We start from the raw sequence: 18,141 nt of genomic DNA on the forward strand, positions 1-18,141 counted from the left end.
GGGCTGAAGCAGATAGGCAGCTGACTCACAGGTGAGCTCAGGCACATGACACAGATAATCCAAGGAAGAGTAAATCCAAAAACGTAATAATAAATCCAAAACGGTAAGAGTCATCCAAAACAAGACTATGGTTTAACATTGAAAACCAGAATGATCACTGATAATGCAGACTATCTGGCAAAGAATGGGAAAGACGACAAGGTATTTCTACATGGAAGGTAATTAGGAACAGATAGAAAACGGATGTGTCAGGGCTGCATATCATCCCTTCCTCTTGTTGGTGGAAGGAAAAACCAGGATAAGAAAAAACACTAAGCGGAACCTGGAGTTGCAGCCTTGGCTGTGCCACTGTTTCCCTGTTCAAAAAAATGTATAAGGAGAAAACAATTAGACATTATAGACTGGAATTCTAACTGGATGTTTATATTTACTCATTTATTTAGAGTTTTCTCCATGTTGCAGCTAATAAGAGTGTTTGATGGTGAATGTAAATCGAAATAATAAACCATCTTAGACTTTTTTCTGTTAAAGTAAATCAGTTTATAAATAAGAATTAGATTCTTCTAACTGCTCCTTCCCAATCTTGAAAAGTGTCGATTTAAATTATGTTTCACAATTTCTTTTCTTTTTATTTGTTGTACTGTTCATGAAATGAATATATTATGTATATATATATATATTCTAAATAATGTGCTGTTGAATTATTCCACTCTATTTCACTCAGTTTCTCCTCTATCAGCCTGAGTTATTGCATCAGGTCAGTGTGGGGTCGTCAGAGAGCAGCTTTTAGTTTTCCAGTCACATGCCAAGCAGTCGACCTACAACACAGTTAGATTCAGCTCCATCTGTTTCTTGGTTGCTTTGCAGAGGTTTGTTGTTGGAGATGAGACAGATGTGCCTGGGATCGTAGGCTTGACCCCCAAAGAGCAGGTAAGATTCTCCACCGGGCAGAGCAGCTGCAGTCAGGATGCTTGTATTTCAGATCTTTATGATCCCTGCTAGTTCCTCAACTCGCTGACGTCCTGATAAGGGATCACAACAGTGCAGCCTGTAAGTAACACATGCATGGAGCAGTTTTCCTGCATCACTCTAAGGAAGGATGTTCCTGTATGTGTGTGAAAGAAGGACATCCAAGAAATGTGTTTTATGTGTGAGTTACAGGACATATCCAGACCGAAACAACCCAGAGGTGTCCTTAGAGGTGTCATCTCAGGAGTCAAAGTCATCCAGGCCTCTACGTTCAGGTTTCATCAACATAACTGGATGTTATCAACATCACAACGAGTTGCTATAAATGAATACACCGGAGGACACTTTGTGAGGAATTATAGGATTTATTCATAAAAAAGTACACACAGTTAGTAAATTATCATGTCACATAAAACAAAGTCAGAATAGAAAAGATGAGTAAAAAGCTTCATTTGGGTTGGTGCTGAAACCTCTCCTATTGTAATGGGATTCATCTGTAAATGTGTTGATGATGTGACTGTGGTGAAAACTGTTAAAACACGGTCCACAAACAAGTCATGGCTGACAGGCGAGGTCCGTTCACTCCTGAAGACCCGTGACTCTGCCTTTAAAGCTGGCGACGCGGTAGCATACAGGGAGGCAAGAGGCTAAGAAACAGCATGGGAGGAACTTGGAGAAGCACTTTTAAGACATCAGGGACACGAGGTGCCTGTGGCAGGGATTTCAGACAGAAACAGGCTACAAACATCCAGCCAAAACAGCTCAGTGCAACAATCCATCGCTCCCAGATGACCTAAACAGGTTTTATTCCCGGTTTGAGGTCACTAACACCAGGGGTGCACAAAGACTGACACTACTGACCAGGTTCTGCAGCTGTCTGCTGAGAGTGTTTGGAGGACCTTTGTGAGGATAGATCCTCCAAAAGGAAGAGAACAGGCCTCTCCAAATCAGCCCTGACTGCGTTTTACCAAAAGACCATCGAGAGCACCCTAACCTACTGTATGACTTCCTGGTACGGGAACAGCAGAGCAGAAGAGGGACAGAGACTGAGCAGAGTGGTAAAAACAGCGGAGAGGATTGTTGGGAGTCCTGCTGTTACCACTGGGGACATTTACAACAAAAGCTGCAGAGGTGAGTGCATCATTCAGGACCTCTCAACTGTCTCTTTTCCCTCCTGCTGTCAGGAAGGAGATTCAGGAGCAACAGTTTCTTGCCGACTGCTGTTGGACTGCTAAACACAAAGTAATCACTGGCTGTCGGTCCCCACTATGCACTTTAACTTTGAAATTTTTAGTATTCAGCATTTATTCTATTATTATCATTTGTATTTAGTTTTTTTTTTTTTTTTTAAATACTGTATTTTCTTATAAATTTTACCTGACAATTTCTAAGTTTGCTCTGACTTCTTTAAAGTGTTTTAACTTGAGAAATAGCATTTAGTTTTTATGTACACATAATGACAAAGTGAATCTGAATCTAAATGAAGGCACATTCACCTGAAATAATGAGCTTTAAACAATATAATTCAGTCTTACACAGGCACTAAATGAATGACAAGTATTGAAATAAACCTGTCTACAATCACAAGCTGGTAGTTGGTTCTATGGTGGAATATTAACAAAGAACAGCAAACTGTAAGATGCTGCTGAATGTATGTACTATATATGTACTTTTAGTGTGAAGCTTTGACTGGAAACACAGAAAAACAACATCCTGGAAGAATGGCAGCTTCCATTTTAAAGGACTGGAAGAGGAAGAAGTTTCCAAGGAATCATTTAGAAGAGTTTCAAACAGAAACTGACTGAATCCATGAATCTGGAAAGGTGTTTCTGAGTGAAAGAGACAGACATGTACAGACTGAACTATCTGTTCAACAGTGGTTCTCTGACAGGAGGAAACTCTTTATACTCAACACAGAGAGACTGAGGAAGCAGGTGACCAGAACCCAAATCCAGGCAGCAGAGGTTCTTCAGTGAATGTAGTGTTGAAGGTGTGGAGGTGGATCAGTGTGTCAGAGGAGACTCTGTAGAAGGACAGAGTGCCAGCAGGACGGTCCACATACACTGCTGCTCTGTTAGAGACAGAGGAGGAGGATATGATGTGTGTTTCTCTCTTATTGTGATAAACAGAGTAACCTCTATCAGAGCAGGTCAGACTCCAGGACTGGTCATTCCATCCAAACATACAGTCTCTGCCTCCTCTCCTGCTGATTCCTCTGTAACTCACTGATATATAAGCTTCTCCTCTCCACTCGACCTCCCAGTAACAGCGACCAGTCAGAACATTTCTACACAGAAGCTGAGGACACCAGTCATCAAACCTGTCTGGATGATCAGGATATGACTGAACCTCCTCCACACGTGTCACCTTCCTGTTGTTGTCAGACAGTTTCAGTTCTTTGTTCACTGTGTTTGTGTCGATTGTGAGTTGACAGGAATCTGATGGAGAGAACAAACACAATCCAGCTGCAGTTATTGATCTATCATCTGTTCACTTTGATCAATGAGTGATGTGACAGTGTGAAGATGGTTGGATGTCATGAATCAGATGAAGAACACACTTACACTTCCTCAGACCTGGTGTCAACCATCGTTCTCCAGCAGGCTCCACCCTGAAAGGAGGAGGGGGGGGGGGTCAGAGCAGCACAGTCTCTTTCAGCATGCAAACATGGACATTACATGGCTCACACACACATGTTCTACACTGAGAAAGAAACACGAAAACATCTGGATACATCCACTGGAATTTAGCATCTGGAAACTAGAATGAAAGCTGTTGGACTAACATTGACAGATACAAAACTGCTTCTTTCAACCATTTCAGAGTCTGTTCATTTGAAACAAATATTTTAAACTGAAAGTCTGATTTTGAACTTTAAAAAAAAAAAAAAAAACATTTTTCAATTTATAATATTCGGTTTTGTGAAAATTATTACCATACATATTTCCAGGTTGACGGTAATTCATAAAAGGGAACTTTAGCTGAAAATGGTTTTACAAATCTTTGTGCTTGTTATGTTTGTTGGTTTTGTGGATCCAGGTCCCTCATCTGGCCGTCTGCCAGAGTGTCTTCAGCTTCAGGTCCCTCTTTCCTCAGATCCTCACCGTCATTCATGTCATTGTCACTCATGGTATCAGGTTTGTCCTTGTTATCCATGTCAGGTTTTTCACAGTTCTAGTCAGGCTTTTGTTTTCGAAGTTTTTGTATACTGGCTCAGCCACGCTTTTTGTTAGACTGTTTAAAGAAATCAAGTTTTCAGTTCAAAGATCTGCATCCGGGTCCTATCTTTGCCACGCACATCACCCTAATCTCTCTAAGCTGGCGGTGCTAAGCTAGGCTAACATGTTCTGGACCCATCTCTGTATCTGATCCAGGGTCAGAGGACCAACAGACACTTCTCACTGTTGTTCCTGCAGATGTTCTCCTTAGAGACCTCCTCCACAAATATCTGCTGTTTCTGTTCAACCAGAGTTTCTGCTGTGAGCAAAGGAAAAAGGCTCCTACATGTGGGATTGTTCATGTAACACTCAGCAGGAAGCAAAAACACAGGGCTGAGTGCAGGACAGAGAACATGTTTCCAGCTCTTCTTCCTCTATCAGATATTGTGTGTGGCTGCAGCAGGCCTCTCCATACCTGAGTTTGTGTGGATCCTTCAGTGCAGCCGTCAGCAGCTTCACTCCTGAGTCTCCTGGATGGTTGAAGCTCAGGTCCAGCTCTCTCAGATGGGAGGGGTTGGAGGTCACAGCTTCAGCCAGAGAAGCACAGCCTTCCTCTGTGATCAGACAGCCTGACAGGCTGCAGACACACAAAATGTAAATGTAATTATTTACTCAAATGTCCTCCTTAAATTTCCTAAATAATTCTCTTTTCTGTTTTGGCCCAAGCACCAAAGGCGGTGCGAAGGCCCTTTGTGTCACGATGCGTAGTGCCAGAAGGGAGGACCCAAATGCGACTTAAAAAAAAAACAGATTTACAAAACAAAAAGCACAAGGCAAGAACCAAGGGCGCGGCAGAGCCGGAAGATAAGACTATGGCAAAACAAGTGGCAAAAACCTGAACTGACAAGACGTGGCTAACAAATGTGGCATGAAACATGAAAGGTAAGGTGAGGATTTCGTGATGACTGTGAGTGAACCTGGAAACTAAATACTGGGGAAGGTGATTGGTGACAAGGTGCAGCTGTGAAACAGAAAACAGGTGGCTTGAGTGAAGCTAAGTGACAAGGGGAAAAAAATGAAAAGAAATTAACCTGGAAACATGACAAAAACCTCAAAACATGACAAAAGAAAACTTAAAACCTGACAATTTGTATCTGTAGCATTTATTTTCCTGGCAAACAAATTGATTTTGGGGGCCTTGGAAATTTAGCTCATGATTCAGGAATGGTGAAAAGGTTCATATTTGAACTGTCTCAGAAGTGGGTAGAACTCAGCCCTGCCCACTAACTTCACTGACGTGGATGAAATTTGATACATGCATGTCAACCCTACAAGACAGCTCTTGGAACCATCCAAAAATCAAACAGGAAGTCAGCCATTTTGAATTTAAATCTGATTTTAGCTGCAATTTTGTTCCTTATCAGGACTTGTATCTTAACAAACTCCTACAGGTTTTATCACAACACCCTGAAACTCGGTCAGTATTTAAATAAAACTCATGTCACCAAAGGATTGAATTTTGATGTTTCACCATCTCATAGGATATTGTTGGTTTGATCTTTGACTAATGACTCGGACCTCATTCACCACACCAACTTCAAATGGGGTCAGACATCAGATAACAAATACTTCATTTAGAAAACTGACTTTTCGCTGGATGGTGTGGCGAGTTTCAATATGTGATATTAAAAATCACTGCTATAATCATCCGAAAGTCCTCAGATTGATGGGGTTTCATCTCTTTCACCCTAAACAAATGCCCATAACCTTCCAACGCCCTGGCCCCGCCCACTGACAACAGGAAGTGATAGGCCTATATGTATGAATAATATATAAGTGAATATATGAAGAGATTAACTCCATATATTTATGGATTTTGACAGAAAATGGGCAACCCTTTCACGATGCTGATTACTAAAATTGTTTGTTCTCCATCTATACATCCTTCGAGGTACGAGCTCAGGCTCAACACCTTGGTGACAATAGCCATCATCGCTGCTTTTACCTTTTATATGTTTATTATTCTTTCTCTCATTCTCAGAAGTTCAGACATGAGGACAAAGTTTAACAGTAATGTTTGTCCTGCTAAAGTTTACAGTGTCATCCTCTTTAATGTAAGACAGAATGTGGAAGCAAGATTCTCCCATTTCTTATGGGTCGGGATCTCAGGACACTCCATGCATCACATTAAGATTTGCACCATCATCAGTTATACAAGTTGCTTTAACCTAACCTGAGAGATTCCAGTTTACAGTTTGGACTCTTCAGTCCAGCAGAAAGCTGCTTCACTCCTGAATCCTGCAGGTTGTTGTTACTCAGGTCCAGTTCTGTCAGACTACAGGACTGGGAGCTGAGAGCTGAGGACAGAGCTTCACAGCTTCTCTCTGAGAGGTTACAGCCACTCAGCCTAAAGAGATGATAACAAAACAAGAAAGTCTTTATACACGTCAAAGATAGCACAGTACTGATGATCAAATCTAACAATCAGGATACTAACAGAGCTTTGTTGGAGGCTTTGACCACTGGCAGCAGCCTCAGAAGAGCCTCCTCTGAAGCAGAGTATTTCTTCAGGTCAAACACATCCAGATCTTTTCCTGATGACAGTAAGATGAAGACCAGAGCTGACCACTGAGCAGGAGACAGTTTATCTGTGGAGAGACTTCCTGAACTCAGGGACTGTTGGATCTCCTCCACTAGAGAACGATCATTCAGTTCATTCAGACAGTGGAACAGATTGATGCTTCTCTCTGTAGACAGATTCTCACTGATCTTCTCCTTGATGTAATCAACTGTTTTCTGATTGGTCTGTGAGCTACTTCCTGTCTGTGTCAGCAGGCCTCGTAGGAGACTCTGATTGGTCTGTAGTGAAAGACCCAGGAGGAAGCGGAGGAACAGGTCCAGGTGTCCATTTGGACTCTGTAAGGCCTTGTTCACAGCACTCTGGTAGAAGAGAGTCTCTTTTAGTGTTTCAGACTCCTGAGATTTTGATTGTTCTTCCATCAGGTTGACTCCAGAGTTGATGAAGGTCAGATGGACATGAAGAGCAGCCAGAAACTCCTGAACACTCAGATGGATGAAGCAGAACACCTTCTCCTGGTACAGCCCTCTCTCCTCTATAAAGATCTGAGTGAACACTCCTGAGTACACCGAGGCTGCTGAGATATCGATGCCACACTCTGTCAGGTCTGATTCATAGAAGATCAGGTTTCCTTTCTGCAGCTGCTCAAAAGCCAGTTTTCCCAGAGACTCAATCATCTTCCTGCTCTCTGGACTCCAGTGTGGATCTGTCTCAGCTCCTCCATCATACTTGACCTTCTTCACTTTGGCCTGGACCACCAGGAAGTGGATGTACATCCCAGTCAGGGTCTTGGGCAGCTCTCCTCCCTCTTTGGTTTTCAACACATCCTCCAGAACTGTAGCAGTGATCCAGCAGAAGACTGGGATGTGGCACATGATGTGGAGGCTTCGTGATGTCTGGATGTGGGAGATGATGCTGCTGGCCTGCTTCTTATCTCTGAATCTCTTCCTGAAGTACTCCTCCTTCTGTGGGTCAGTGAACCCTCTGACCTCTGTCACCATGTCAACACAGTCAGGAGGGATCTGATTGGCTGCTGCAGGTCGTGTGGTTATCCAGAGGCGAGCAGAGGGAAGCAGTTTCCCCCTGATGAGGTTTGTCAGCAGCACATCCACTGAGGTGGACTCTGTAACATCAGTCAGGGGCTCCTTGTTGTGGAAGTCCAGAGGAAGTCGACACTCATCCAGACCGCTCAAGATGAACACAACCTGGAACTCTTCAAAGCTGCAGATTCCTGCTTCTTTGGTTTCAGTAAAGAAGTGATGAACAAGTTCCACCAAGCTGAACTTTTTCTCTTTCAGCACATTCAGCTCTCTGAAAGTGAATGGAAACATGAACTGGATGTCCTGGTTGGCTTTGCCTTCAGCCCAGTCCAGAGTGAACTTCTGTGTTAAGACTGTTTTCCCAATGCCAGCCACTCCCTTTGTCATCACTGTTCTGATTGGTTCTTCTCTTTTAAGTAAAGCTTGAAAGATGTCTTCTTGCCTGATGGTTGTTTCTGGTCTATTTGGTTTCCTGGATGCTGTTTCAATCTGTCTAACCTCATGTTCATCATTGACCTCTCCAGTCCCTCCCTCTGTGATGTAGAGCTCTGTGTAGATCTGATTCAGAAGGGTTGGGTTTCCTGCTTTAGAAATCCCCTCAAACACACACTGGAACTTCTTCTTTAGCCTATATTTCAGTTTACGTTGACACACTGCAGCGAGGGTTTCTGAGTGAACACGGATAAGACTTTTGTCAGTGCTTCATAAAACATTTAAAAAAATCATCTAAGCTTCATTAAGTATTTGAACATGTGTTGTTCTGTGTGTTGAGACATCAGTAAATGTGTCATTTATCCAGCAGGTTAAATCTTTAGAGAAATCCTCTTACTGCTCTGCAGACGGTCAGCCAGCTCCTCCTGCTTCATTCTCCTCAGGAAGTGAACTGTGATCTTCACTAAAGCCTCTCTGCTGCTCCTCTGCTCTTCATCCTCATCCTCCCTCTGACTCTCTAAGCATTCTTGGTAATCTGCACTCAGAACCTTCTGGATCTTCTTCAGCTCCTCCTTCACAAAAGTGACCATGTTGTCCTCCAGCAGCTGGAACAGAATACTTTATGAATGAGCCAATCAGACTGAAATCATGGAGCCAAACATCAGATCCATGTTGGACACACTGACAATCCACTGGTCTACAAAGTGCAGCATGGAGATGACTGTGAACAGAATAGATGGAAAAGTAGTTGTTGTACATGTACAGACCATAAATATGGAGTCCAGCTGTGTTTGATGCTGCTGGGCAGACTGACCACTGGGAACCTCTGAGCTCTGCTGGTCCACTCTGTGGAGGAATCATGAAGAATGAGCTCACATTCTGTCTGTCCACACAGAGACAAACACAAGGTAAAGCTCCATGAAGTGATGTGTGGATGTGAACAGTGAATCAGAGGACTCCCTGCAGTGGGAAAGCTTTACTGGTCCTGCTGATCCCACTGAGAATCAACAGCTCAGTCTGCAGCTGCTTGGAGCTTTCAGCTCACTTTGGTTGGATCCAACAGCTTTCAGCAACCCCTTCAGAAAGCTTTCCCTCCCTGCTGAAGTTCCCTGGAGCAAGGCAGCCAGAGCCAGTGTGTGCTTGGATCAGACTGGTTGTACTGGTATGCTCCCAGTGTTAGACAGATAGAGGTTTAAAACAGAGTCGTCACTGAGATAACTTGATCTGTCAGTCAAGTTGTACTGAAGATGTAAAAAATAAATGAAATGCTTTATTTTCTTTCGTTCATCTCTAAAATATTCCAGTACCTTTGAACATCTGGGTGGTGCCTTTTCCTTGGAGTACGTTTTATAGACCGGTCAGTCTTCTGGCACTTGGAGCTGGATTTAGGTTCAGGTGAGCCTGACTTTTCCAGCTTCCTCCTAAAGAACACAAAATAATTGACAAAAGACAAAAAGGCATTTAATGACAATACATCTGAAAGGATATTTCTGAAAATCTCAAAATATTCAAAACCATATTTTGTCTCCAAGTCAAGACCAGACTGATGGGCAATATTTCAACCACCTAAAAAATACCCCAAAAAAAACAGATGCATCGTAATCAACCTGACTGTGTCCTTCAAACAAAGTCATTAATTTGTGAATGAACTGCACTTTTACTTTGGAAGTCAGAGGCTTCACACTTCCTACACTGTGTTAGAGCCAAAGCACAAAGGTGACACCTGCTGGACCAGCCTACAGACACTCAGAAACACCCCCTCCAACATCCATTCTTTCCTCTTGTTCCTGCTGTGTTTGTGGAAAACATCCAACACACACCGCTTCACATATGTGGAAGGGAGGAACAGGAAGTCCAGAACTTAGAGCAGGCAAATGGGGTGGAGTTAATAAAAGGGGCGGGAAGGCTCATTTGGGCCTTTCTTCCTGCACTGACACACCTGGGAGCAGCTGAGCTGAGGCCTTTGTTTGAAGCTGAGTTGGTAGGCTCTACTTTTTAGATGTTTGAAAGCATGATTTTAATATTACTTGATCACTAGAGAATAACCATTTGGCTGTTTATTTGTGGTATGAATTGTTTGTAGGCATTCTGTGTTGGGAGGGGACTGATCTATTGAATGATTGTTTAAAGACATCAGCCAAGAAGGAGGTACGCTTAAGCAGTGCTGAGATATTTTAAAATAGATTTTATTCTTTCTACAACAAAACTAACATGATTATCTCTGAATGTTGCCCCCAGTCACCTGCATGCCCAACTGGAATGAAGGTTTCCAGTGTGAAAGGTTTTCAATGGAGATGGGTCTAAAAAAGCCAACCACTGTTTTTCCCAGGTTTATTTGAGTTTGTTTTTAATTTATCATTTGGGCAGGTTTTTTTTTTTTTTTTTTTGCGGCGTTTTCTGCCATCTTTAAGGGGGGAGACTGTGTAGCAGTGCGGCCATTTGCATGTGCGCTTTATTGTGTGGTTTGTCACTTTAAGATTGCTGTGAATAGGTAAATTGAGTGTGTAGTGGTATTTCAGTCATAAATTGCCATGTGTTTGTGATGTTTTATCTTGCTGTGCATAACTTCAGAAGGCTCCCCCCTCCCCCCGGTCGTGCAGTCTAGTCCCAGGGTTGTTTTCTTTTTAACCATCTCATGTTTGGTCTGATTGTATTTTTTGTCTTTCATAATTTACCTACTCTAGAGGTAAGTATTTTATCAAAAAATATATTAATAAAATTGATATTTTTTGTATAGCAGTCTCTGGTTCCAGTTTATTCTGGGTCTGTGCAGTTAATATCACTTGGTCACGGTTATATGAACATAGAAATGGATGTGAAACAGAGCTGAGCTCACATTAAACACATGTTGGAATAAAAACTGTTCAAACTGACTCTGCTACATTTTACTCCGTTACAACATTTACACTCAGCTCACCTCTTTGTGGATGGATGTTGGTCTGATTTGAAGACAAGAGGAGGATTCATTGACCGGTCGCTCTTCATGGACACACAGCTGGGCTCAGGTCCAGGTCTGAGTCTCTGCTGGATCCTGACAGAAAAACACTAGTTTTCTTTAAACTAAAGTATTCAGTGATAGTGTTTGAGTCTGCAGTGAGACGGCCTGTCAGAGAGTCAGTGTGGCTGCTGTGGAACAATGTTACAGCTCCCCCTTGTGGCAGCTCTGCCACTCTGCAGGCAGACGTCAGCAGGTGTGTGGAAACTGGAAGGCGGAATGAGCATTAGCAGCCAGCCGCAGCATGAAAATCTGACCGCCTCAGAGCAGAGTGCTACAGACGGGGCTGCTGTTTTTCATCTGTGAGGAATTTGACCAAATAATTTCAAACATGTCATTAAGGTGCCTGGGATTTGTGTGAACTGGAAGAACTCGAAGAAGTATCGCCTGCTGCTCGATTCTTCATCTCCTGACTCTCGCTGTGTGCTCTTCCAGCCTCCATCTTAGACGCCTGATGTGATCGTCCATGATTAATATCACCGTCATGCAGACCATAAACACGGTGGCCTCCTCGCTCTCCATGTTAGCTTCTTGGTGGTGTTGTTTTGTTTTCTTCTCTCCTTACTTTTTGTGGGTTTTGTTTTGCTGTTGAGTGGCGCTACAGTAACACGTCAAGGTTGCAGATCAGTCCCGACCAAGGTCCCCGACTTATGTGCAAATGCAAAATGAAACAGTTCCCCTGGGGAAGGGCAGTTCTTATAACTAAATTCGAGGTGGACAGTTCTTAGAACTCTCTGTCCGAATGCACCTATTGTTCTCAATGAATTGAGAAATTTTCCTTTTTTTGGCGCTATCATTTTTTAATTTTCTGTAGAACCGGAAGTACTTTATTTTGAAGGACTTGAAACTATGTAGTTTAATAGAACATTGGACAACAACAAAAGGAAAGAACAAACTTTGGTTCAAAGTTAAAATCAGGACAAATAAAAAGGCTAAAGGTAAGGTTTAGCACCATTTGAAAAGGAGGAACAAAGTATATTTCTGTGTACTTCCGAAATGTTTTGCATTAAATTAGTATAGCACATGCTAATTGGGAGCTACAGGTTGATTTGGTCATTTTGTTCTTGTTTCTTCAGAAGGTCGTTTTAAACTGACGTCATTAAACACAACGTGTGAGAACGTAATATTTCTACATCAGCCGCCCTGTTCACTACATAATCAGCTCCTGTGAAAAAGCCACATCAGTGGACAGATATTCAGCAATATTCTCCCTTTGTTTTAATAAAGAGCTGCAGGGCTAAACTAAAATATCACATTACACACATGATGCAGCTAATTAGTCTCATCAGAGACATCAAGAACTGATCCAAGTCTCAAGTAATTCAGCTGAAAACTGCTTATCATTTGAAACATGATGCAGCCTCCACTGAATACTGACAGATACTCACTGTTGGGCTGATGGAACATCATGTTGGAAATTAATAAACCAATCATGTGACTTGTCGCTCTTAAAGGACACACAGCTGGGTTCAGGTTCATGTTCAGGTTCTGATTCAGGTTCTGGTTCAGGTTCAGGTTCAGGTTGGTTCCTGTGAATAAAGGTGGTTTGGTGATGTGAGTGCTGAGCTCTGACATGGAGAAGAGTCATGGACAGTTAGAGATGGTCATCTCACCTCTGAGCTTTGCTCTGGCTCTCATGTTCCCCACACAGAGTGGTTTTAGTGTCCTCACACTGATCCATACTGCTGAATTCACATCAGCTCACACACACTTTCTACCTTCATCTGCAGAGGAAACACAAATCATTCATCTGTACATCAACTCAAATCCTCCTCTCCATCATTTGGGCAGTAAAAAGATCAGCTGCTGTACTTCCATCAGTCCACTAGATGGAGGCATGGAGCAGCACAGACATCATGATCCTGATGATGATGATGATGATGATGATGATGAAGCATTTCCATTCAGTGACACACACTGATTATCTGAACCTGCAGCATGATGATAAATCTGATATCTGAAACACTCTGATGGGCTGAATGCAGGACTGAACTGACATGAACAGCTATACTGTAGATAAGTAGCAGCAGGACTCCAGAAATCCATCCTGCAGGATCACTGCAGTCTGACAGGAACCACCAGGGGGCGCTCACTCCTCTCTGTTAAATATTATTCACTGATGAGTCCACATGATCACACACAGAGGCTCCAGACACACCTGAATTATGATCCTTCATAAAACAGGTTGAGTATCAGAGTCCAACAGGATCAGAGTCCAGGATTAATCTGGGTCTCATATCAGGACTCAGAGTTTTATTGTGAGTGTGTTCAGAGAGCAGTGATGAACAGAGTGTCAGTGAACAGCACATTCCAGTCAGAGTTCCTCTGTTGGAGGAGAAAACAGCAGCAGACTGAGTGGGAAACATTTCATGTTGGTAACAAGCTGCAGCTCCTCATCAACACACACTGATTGTTGCTGTTTACTCTCAGCTCACATGACTTGTGTCTCATCAGCAGAGGAAATCTCTCTCTGCTCAGAGACTTTGTTAAATGAATCAAAGTGTCACTTACTCAGCTTCTTCCATGAACTTCTTCCCTCTGCAGCTCTCTGCTGTCTGGACCAGGTCTGTGTGGAAGAAGAGGAAATCCTCTGCTGCTTCTCCGACATCAGTCCTCTGTGTCTGCAGGCTGCCGTCACTCTGAAACTCTGCAAAGCATAAAAGAGTCTTAAAGTGATCAGAGGTCAGCTGCTGCAGCTTTATATGACTTTAATTCATCAATAATTAACCTGCAGAGCAAACAGCTTAAACAGATCTGAGGCCCTCAGTCCGATCACTGATCAGCGCCTGGACATAAAAAACTGAAGAAAATGATTAATTTGTTCATGTCGTTGGAACCAAAGCTCTGGTGAAGACTTCAAGGCAGTGTGAGGGAAAAAGCTTTCAATGTGCTGCATTCAGGACCAAAGCTGACTCATGTTTGGTGATAATTCATCTCTTTCAGTGGTCACTGCTGGTACACGAGTTACAGGTGAGGTGGAAACACTTGATGTCAGAGAATCAGGTGAAGTTATTGTGACTTATAGAAGCTGCTGGACTGCAGCTAAACACTTTAAATGTTTCTGACAGCAAACATCCAATCAAAAGGGTTCAAAACAAGATAATAAAAATAAGATTAATGATAAACTTTTATGGGCTGGATGTGAATCGTGTGAAAGTTTGTGATTTATTGATCATTTTCAGTAGAAACTGATAACAACATCATGTGGTTAACATGAATAATTTTAGAAGTGATGTTGAATTATTTCCATTGTTGTGAATAATATTAACAAATCCTGCTGTTGGTGAGAAAATCCCCACCTATTACCTGCCCTGCCCCCATCAGGGGTGGAGCTGTGACTCATTGCAGGCAGCAGCTCAGCTGTGCCTCAGTCTGTGGAGAGGAGAGTCCTCTTCTTTAACGCTCTGTTTGAACAAACTGTGAGTCTGAGCTTTGTCTTCAGTAACTTTCCTGTTTTACTTTATTGTTGTGTTTAATCCAAGTGGAAAACATTTAGTCTTGTTTCCTCTTTCCTTTTTGGTTTAGTTCAAGTAGTTTAAGAACAAACATTTAGAGTTTTGTCATTGTTCGCATTTCCTGTTAAAAAATCCTCTAAAAACTAAAGCGTAAGTCTTCAAAATGTTGAGGTGACTAAAGCTTCCAGTCAAAGTGAACTGGGAGATGTTGCTTCATCATCATCAGAATCATGCTGTGTGTGCTGGGCTGCAGCTCCATGCCTCCATCTACTGGACTGATGGTAGAAATCCAGCAGCTTCCTCTGCCTCAGACTCCACACTTTAACTTTATTTGGAGATCAACAGGGATCAACATAATTAATATATTTATAATACAAAGGGAAGGGTTTTAAATCATGTGTGTAACCACCAATAATCTCTGGTTACAGCACCTAAGGGTCCAATATGAAGAGTACAGCTTTAACAAATCTTAAATATACTGAGGGGCATCACCGTGCTGCAGCTGAGGTGCAGATGAAGGTAGAAAGTGTGTGTGAGCTGATGTGAATTCAGCAGCATGGATCAGTGTGAGGACACTAAAACCACTCTGTGTGGGGAACATGAGAGCCAGAGCAAAGCTCCATCTCTAACTGTCCATGACTCTTCTATCAGCTCTCACATCAAACCATCAGCAGCAAACTTCTCCCAGTGCTGGAACTGGAGCCAGTTGTGTTCTTCCAGAGTGACCACAGAGAGGATTTTATTCAGCTTAGGATCAATATTCTGCCTCAGTGAGCTGAGTTGTGTTTGAGTGGTGGTGAAATGTAAAGAACTGTCTCTTTCTGCAGTGAAGTGGCTTTAGTGGGGTATGAAAATGTAAAAGCTATCAGAAGGTGCCTGTGTGGCTCTCTGCTGATGATTATCTACCCCACAGTTTGTTGCTGCATGTGGACTTGATTGTGCAGTTATTGTGGTCCTTCATGTGCAAAACAGGAACATCAGTGAAAGAGTAATCCAGGATGGTTCTTCTGGTAATTCTAGTGATCTAAACTTAACCGGCTCGTAGATGAAGGAGGACCCAGATTCACATGCAGGAGTCAGAGGAATGAGAACTTCATTCAGAACTCAATGAGCAGCCCTGGTCATACATGTGCTGAGGGAGGCGATGACTAATACAATCAGTAACAGCAACCAGGAGTGAAGCAGAAGCAGAACTAAATAAAATGCACAAGGCACTGAGCAAACAAAATGAAACAGGAAGCAAACTGACTGACGTCCAAAAGTGAACTAATTTCAAGATGAAAAAGAACACTGAAATCCAGAGAACAAGATCAACACAAAAACTGAAACATTTAACGTAATAGCTTGCAAAATATGGAAAAATAGCGCTGAAAAAGAACATTTCCCACTTAAATAACACTAAACTTAACACAATTTAGCAGCTATGATGTGAACACAAAAAGAATAAACTCATCTGGCCATTTCACCCACACATTTATCAGTAGGTCATACTTTTCTGCTGCTGCTGGTACAAATGTGCCTTTCTCTGCTCTGCAGGTCATCTCTCATACTGGGGAACAGATTCTTTTCAACCTTTTGCTGTATCCTGACACTGGATTGACTGCAGGAACTGGATGAGCGCTGGTCTCTGAGCACTTGGACTGGGTTTGGTTTCAGATTCATTTGCACATTGATGCTAAAAGCATCTTCAAAGCATCTTGCTCTGTTATTATTGCTTTTACTGTCATTTCTAAGAGCTTGAATATGCAGCTGGCCTCGAGTTCTGTGATGCACACTTTCATCTCCATTGATCCTTTCTGCAGTTCCACCACTGCTGGAACACTGATTAATGGTGAAATAACACAAGGCCAGGGCCGTACGCAGGGCCCAAAAAATACTGAGGTCATGAGTCAGAACTTCTAGTCGGGTTCAGGGGCTCCCCTGGAAATTTTTTTAATTCCGTTATTTAAATCTGGCCATTTTCAGAGTCTTAAAAGATCAAAAACAACATCATAATGACTTTTATTTGTTTTGTTTGTTATCAGAGAACATCAGCCTCATCCTAAATGATTTGCAAATGAGTTACAATGTAAAACTGGAGAATGAATTTCATCAAGTCATGGATTAGGAATAAAAAGGAATGAACTGTCCTGGGACAGAGGGATAATATATACAAATGCTTCATATTTCCTTCAGTATTTAAAATAGATACCCAAGCCCTATTTCACTATCATGTTGGTGATAGTGTCTAATCTGTTCACTCTTGTTAAGGAAAACCATCTTTTGAACATATTTCTATTATAATCTTACACAATACTTCAATTATCCTGCATTATACATCTGACTTTTAAAACATACACAGGTCTGGCATAGTCTCTTCCTTTTATAGTACCTGCTCTCCCTCTATCACTGCTCCTCTTCTTGCTGCTTGGCCCAAAGATGAGCTTGGTTTGGCTCAGCCTTTTCCTCCCTGTCCTGTTTTCCCTTTAGTGAAGAATATAAAAAACTGGACGATCTCACTCACCTGCACCTTAATGCTAACGTCAATAATATTGTTAATATTGTACATTTTTACACTTATATTTTAATACCCTACACTCGACACTTTTTTACTGAAGCATTTTCTCTTATTTTGTGTGGACTTATTGTGCCAAGTTCTTTTTTTTCGACATATTTATATTTAAATTCTTATCTTTAATTCTTGGTAGCAGGTAAAAAGAAAATTTCACTGCACATTGTACTATGTATGATTATGTATGTGACAAATAAAACTCTTGAATCTATAAACACAGTCAAATACTAAACTGATAGAAATGAAAACAATACTCCATTTCAACATCATGTTTTCAGATGTGTCAGAAATCTTAAAAAAAAAAACCTTGAGGGCGCTGCAGAGCTTTTGGAATTTGAGGTAAAAATGGGGCATTCTGAGGCTTTTTGAAGGACCATTATGGTGACTCATGAAGTAAGGGCAAGTTACCACAGAAAATGATTTATTATTATTATTTTGAAAATTAAAGGGGTGTTTTATTTTGTTTCTGCGCACGACTTCCTGTCCCGCGCGAGCTGCTCTGTGCAGTGTTGCTGCGTTGTGCTCCGGCATCCGGCAGAAATATAGAACAGGTTCAGCATCCAACGTTGAGAAATCAACACTGAATAAACGATTAATTTTCAATCGAAGACGTCGCTGACATTTCAATCGCAAAATGAATGTTGACTCAACCGGTGGAAATTGATTGACGACCGGTACTGACGGAGTTAACCAAAATGAAACTTTGATTCATGTTTCCTTGCTATCCGAGTAGGACGCTGGGCTGCAATAAAAATATCTCCACATTAGAATGCATTTTTTCTCACAGTCATCTACCACTTAAACTGCTCTCCACCTACATGTTTAGCTTGATGTGCTCCTCTTTCAGTGACTGGTGTGACTGACTGACTCACTAACGGTAACAACATCAAAGTCCGACTTGTGTGGTAGTTACCATAGCGACAGTGCATGTTGTTCTGACGCGCAGCACGTCTGCCCAAACTG

General features: G+C 42.0%; 1 protein-coding gene across 1 annotated transcript; it reads right to left on the reverse strand.

The window, feature by feature from the left end:
* Positions 1-1,326: 1,326 nt before the first annotated feature.
* On the reverse strand, positions 1,327-11,191 carry LOC140291734 (NLR family CARD domain-containing protein 3-like). Its single transcript, XM_072379438.1, has 9 exons — positions 11,095-11,191; positions 9,485-9,598; positions 8,945-9,023; positions 8,575-8,782; positions 6,625-8,413; positions 6,361-6,534; positions 4,603-4,764; positions 3,534-3,580; positions 1,327-3,407 (listed from the first exon to the last, which is right to left on the reverse strand). Exons 1-9 carry the CDS (start codon positions 11,160-11,162, stop codon positions 2,878-2,880), a joined length of 3,171 nt encoding a protein of 1,056 aa, XP_072235539.1. The 5' UTR covers positions 11,163-11,191; the 3' UTR covers positions 1,327-2,877.
* Positions 11,192-18,141: the final 6,950 nt, after the last annotated feature.

This window comes from Leuresthes tenuis, unplaced genomic scaffold (assembly GCF_036924035.1).
Source record: "Leuresthes tenuis unplaced genomic scaffold, fLeuTen1.0.hap1 SCAF_1, whole genome shotgun sequence".
NCBI lineage: Eukaryota > Metazoa > Chordata > Actinopteri > Atheriniformes > Atherinopsidae > Leuresthes > Leuresthes tenuis.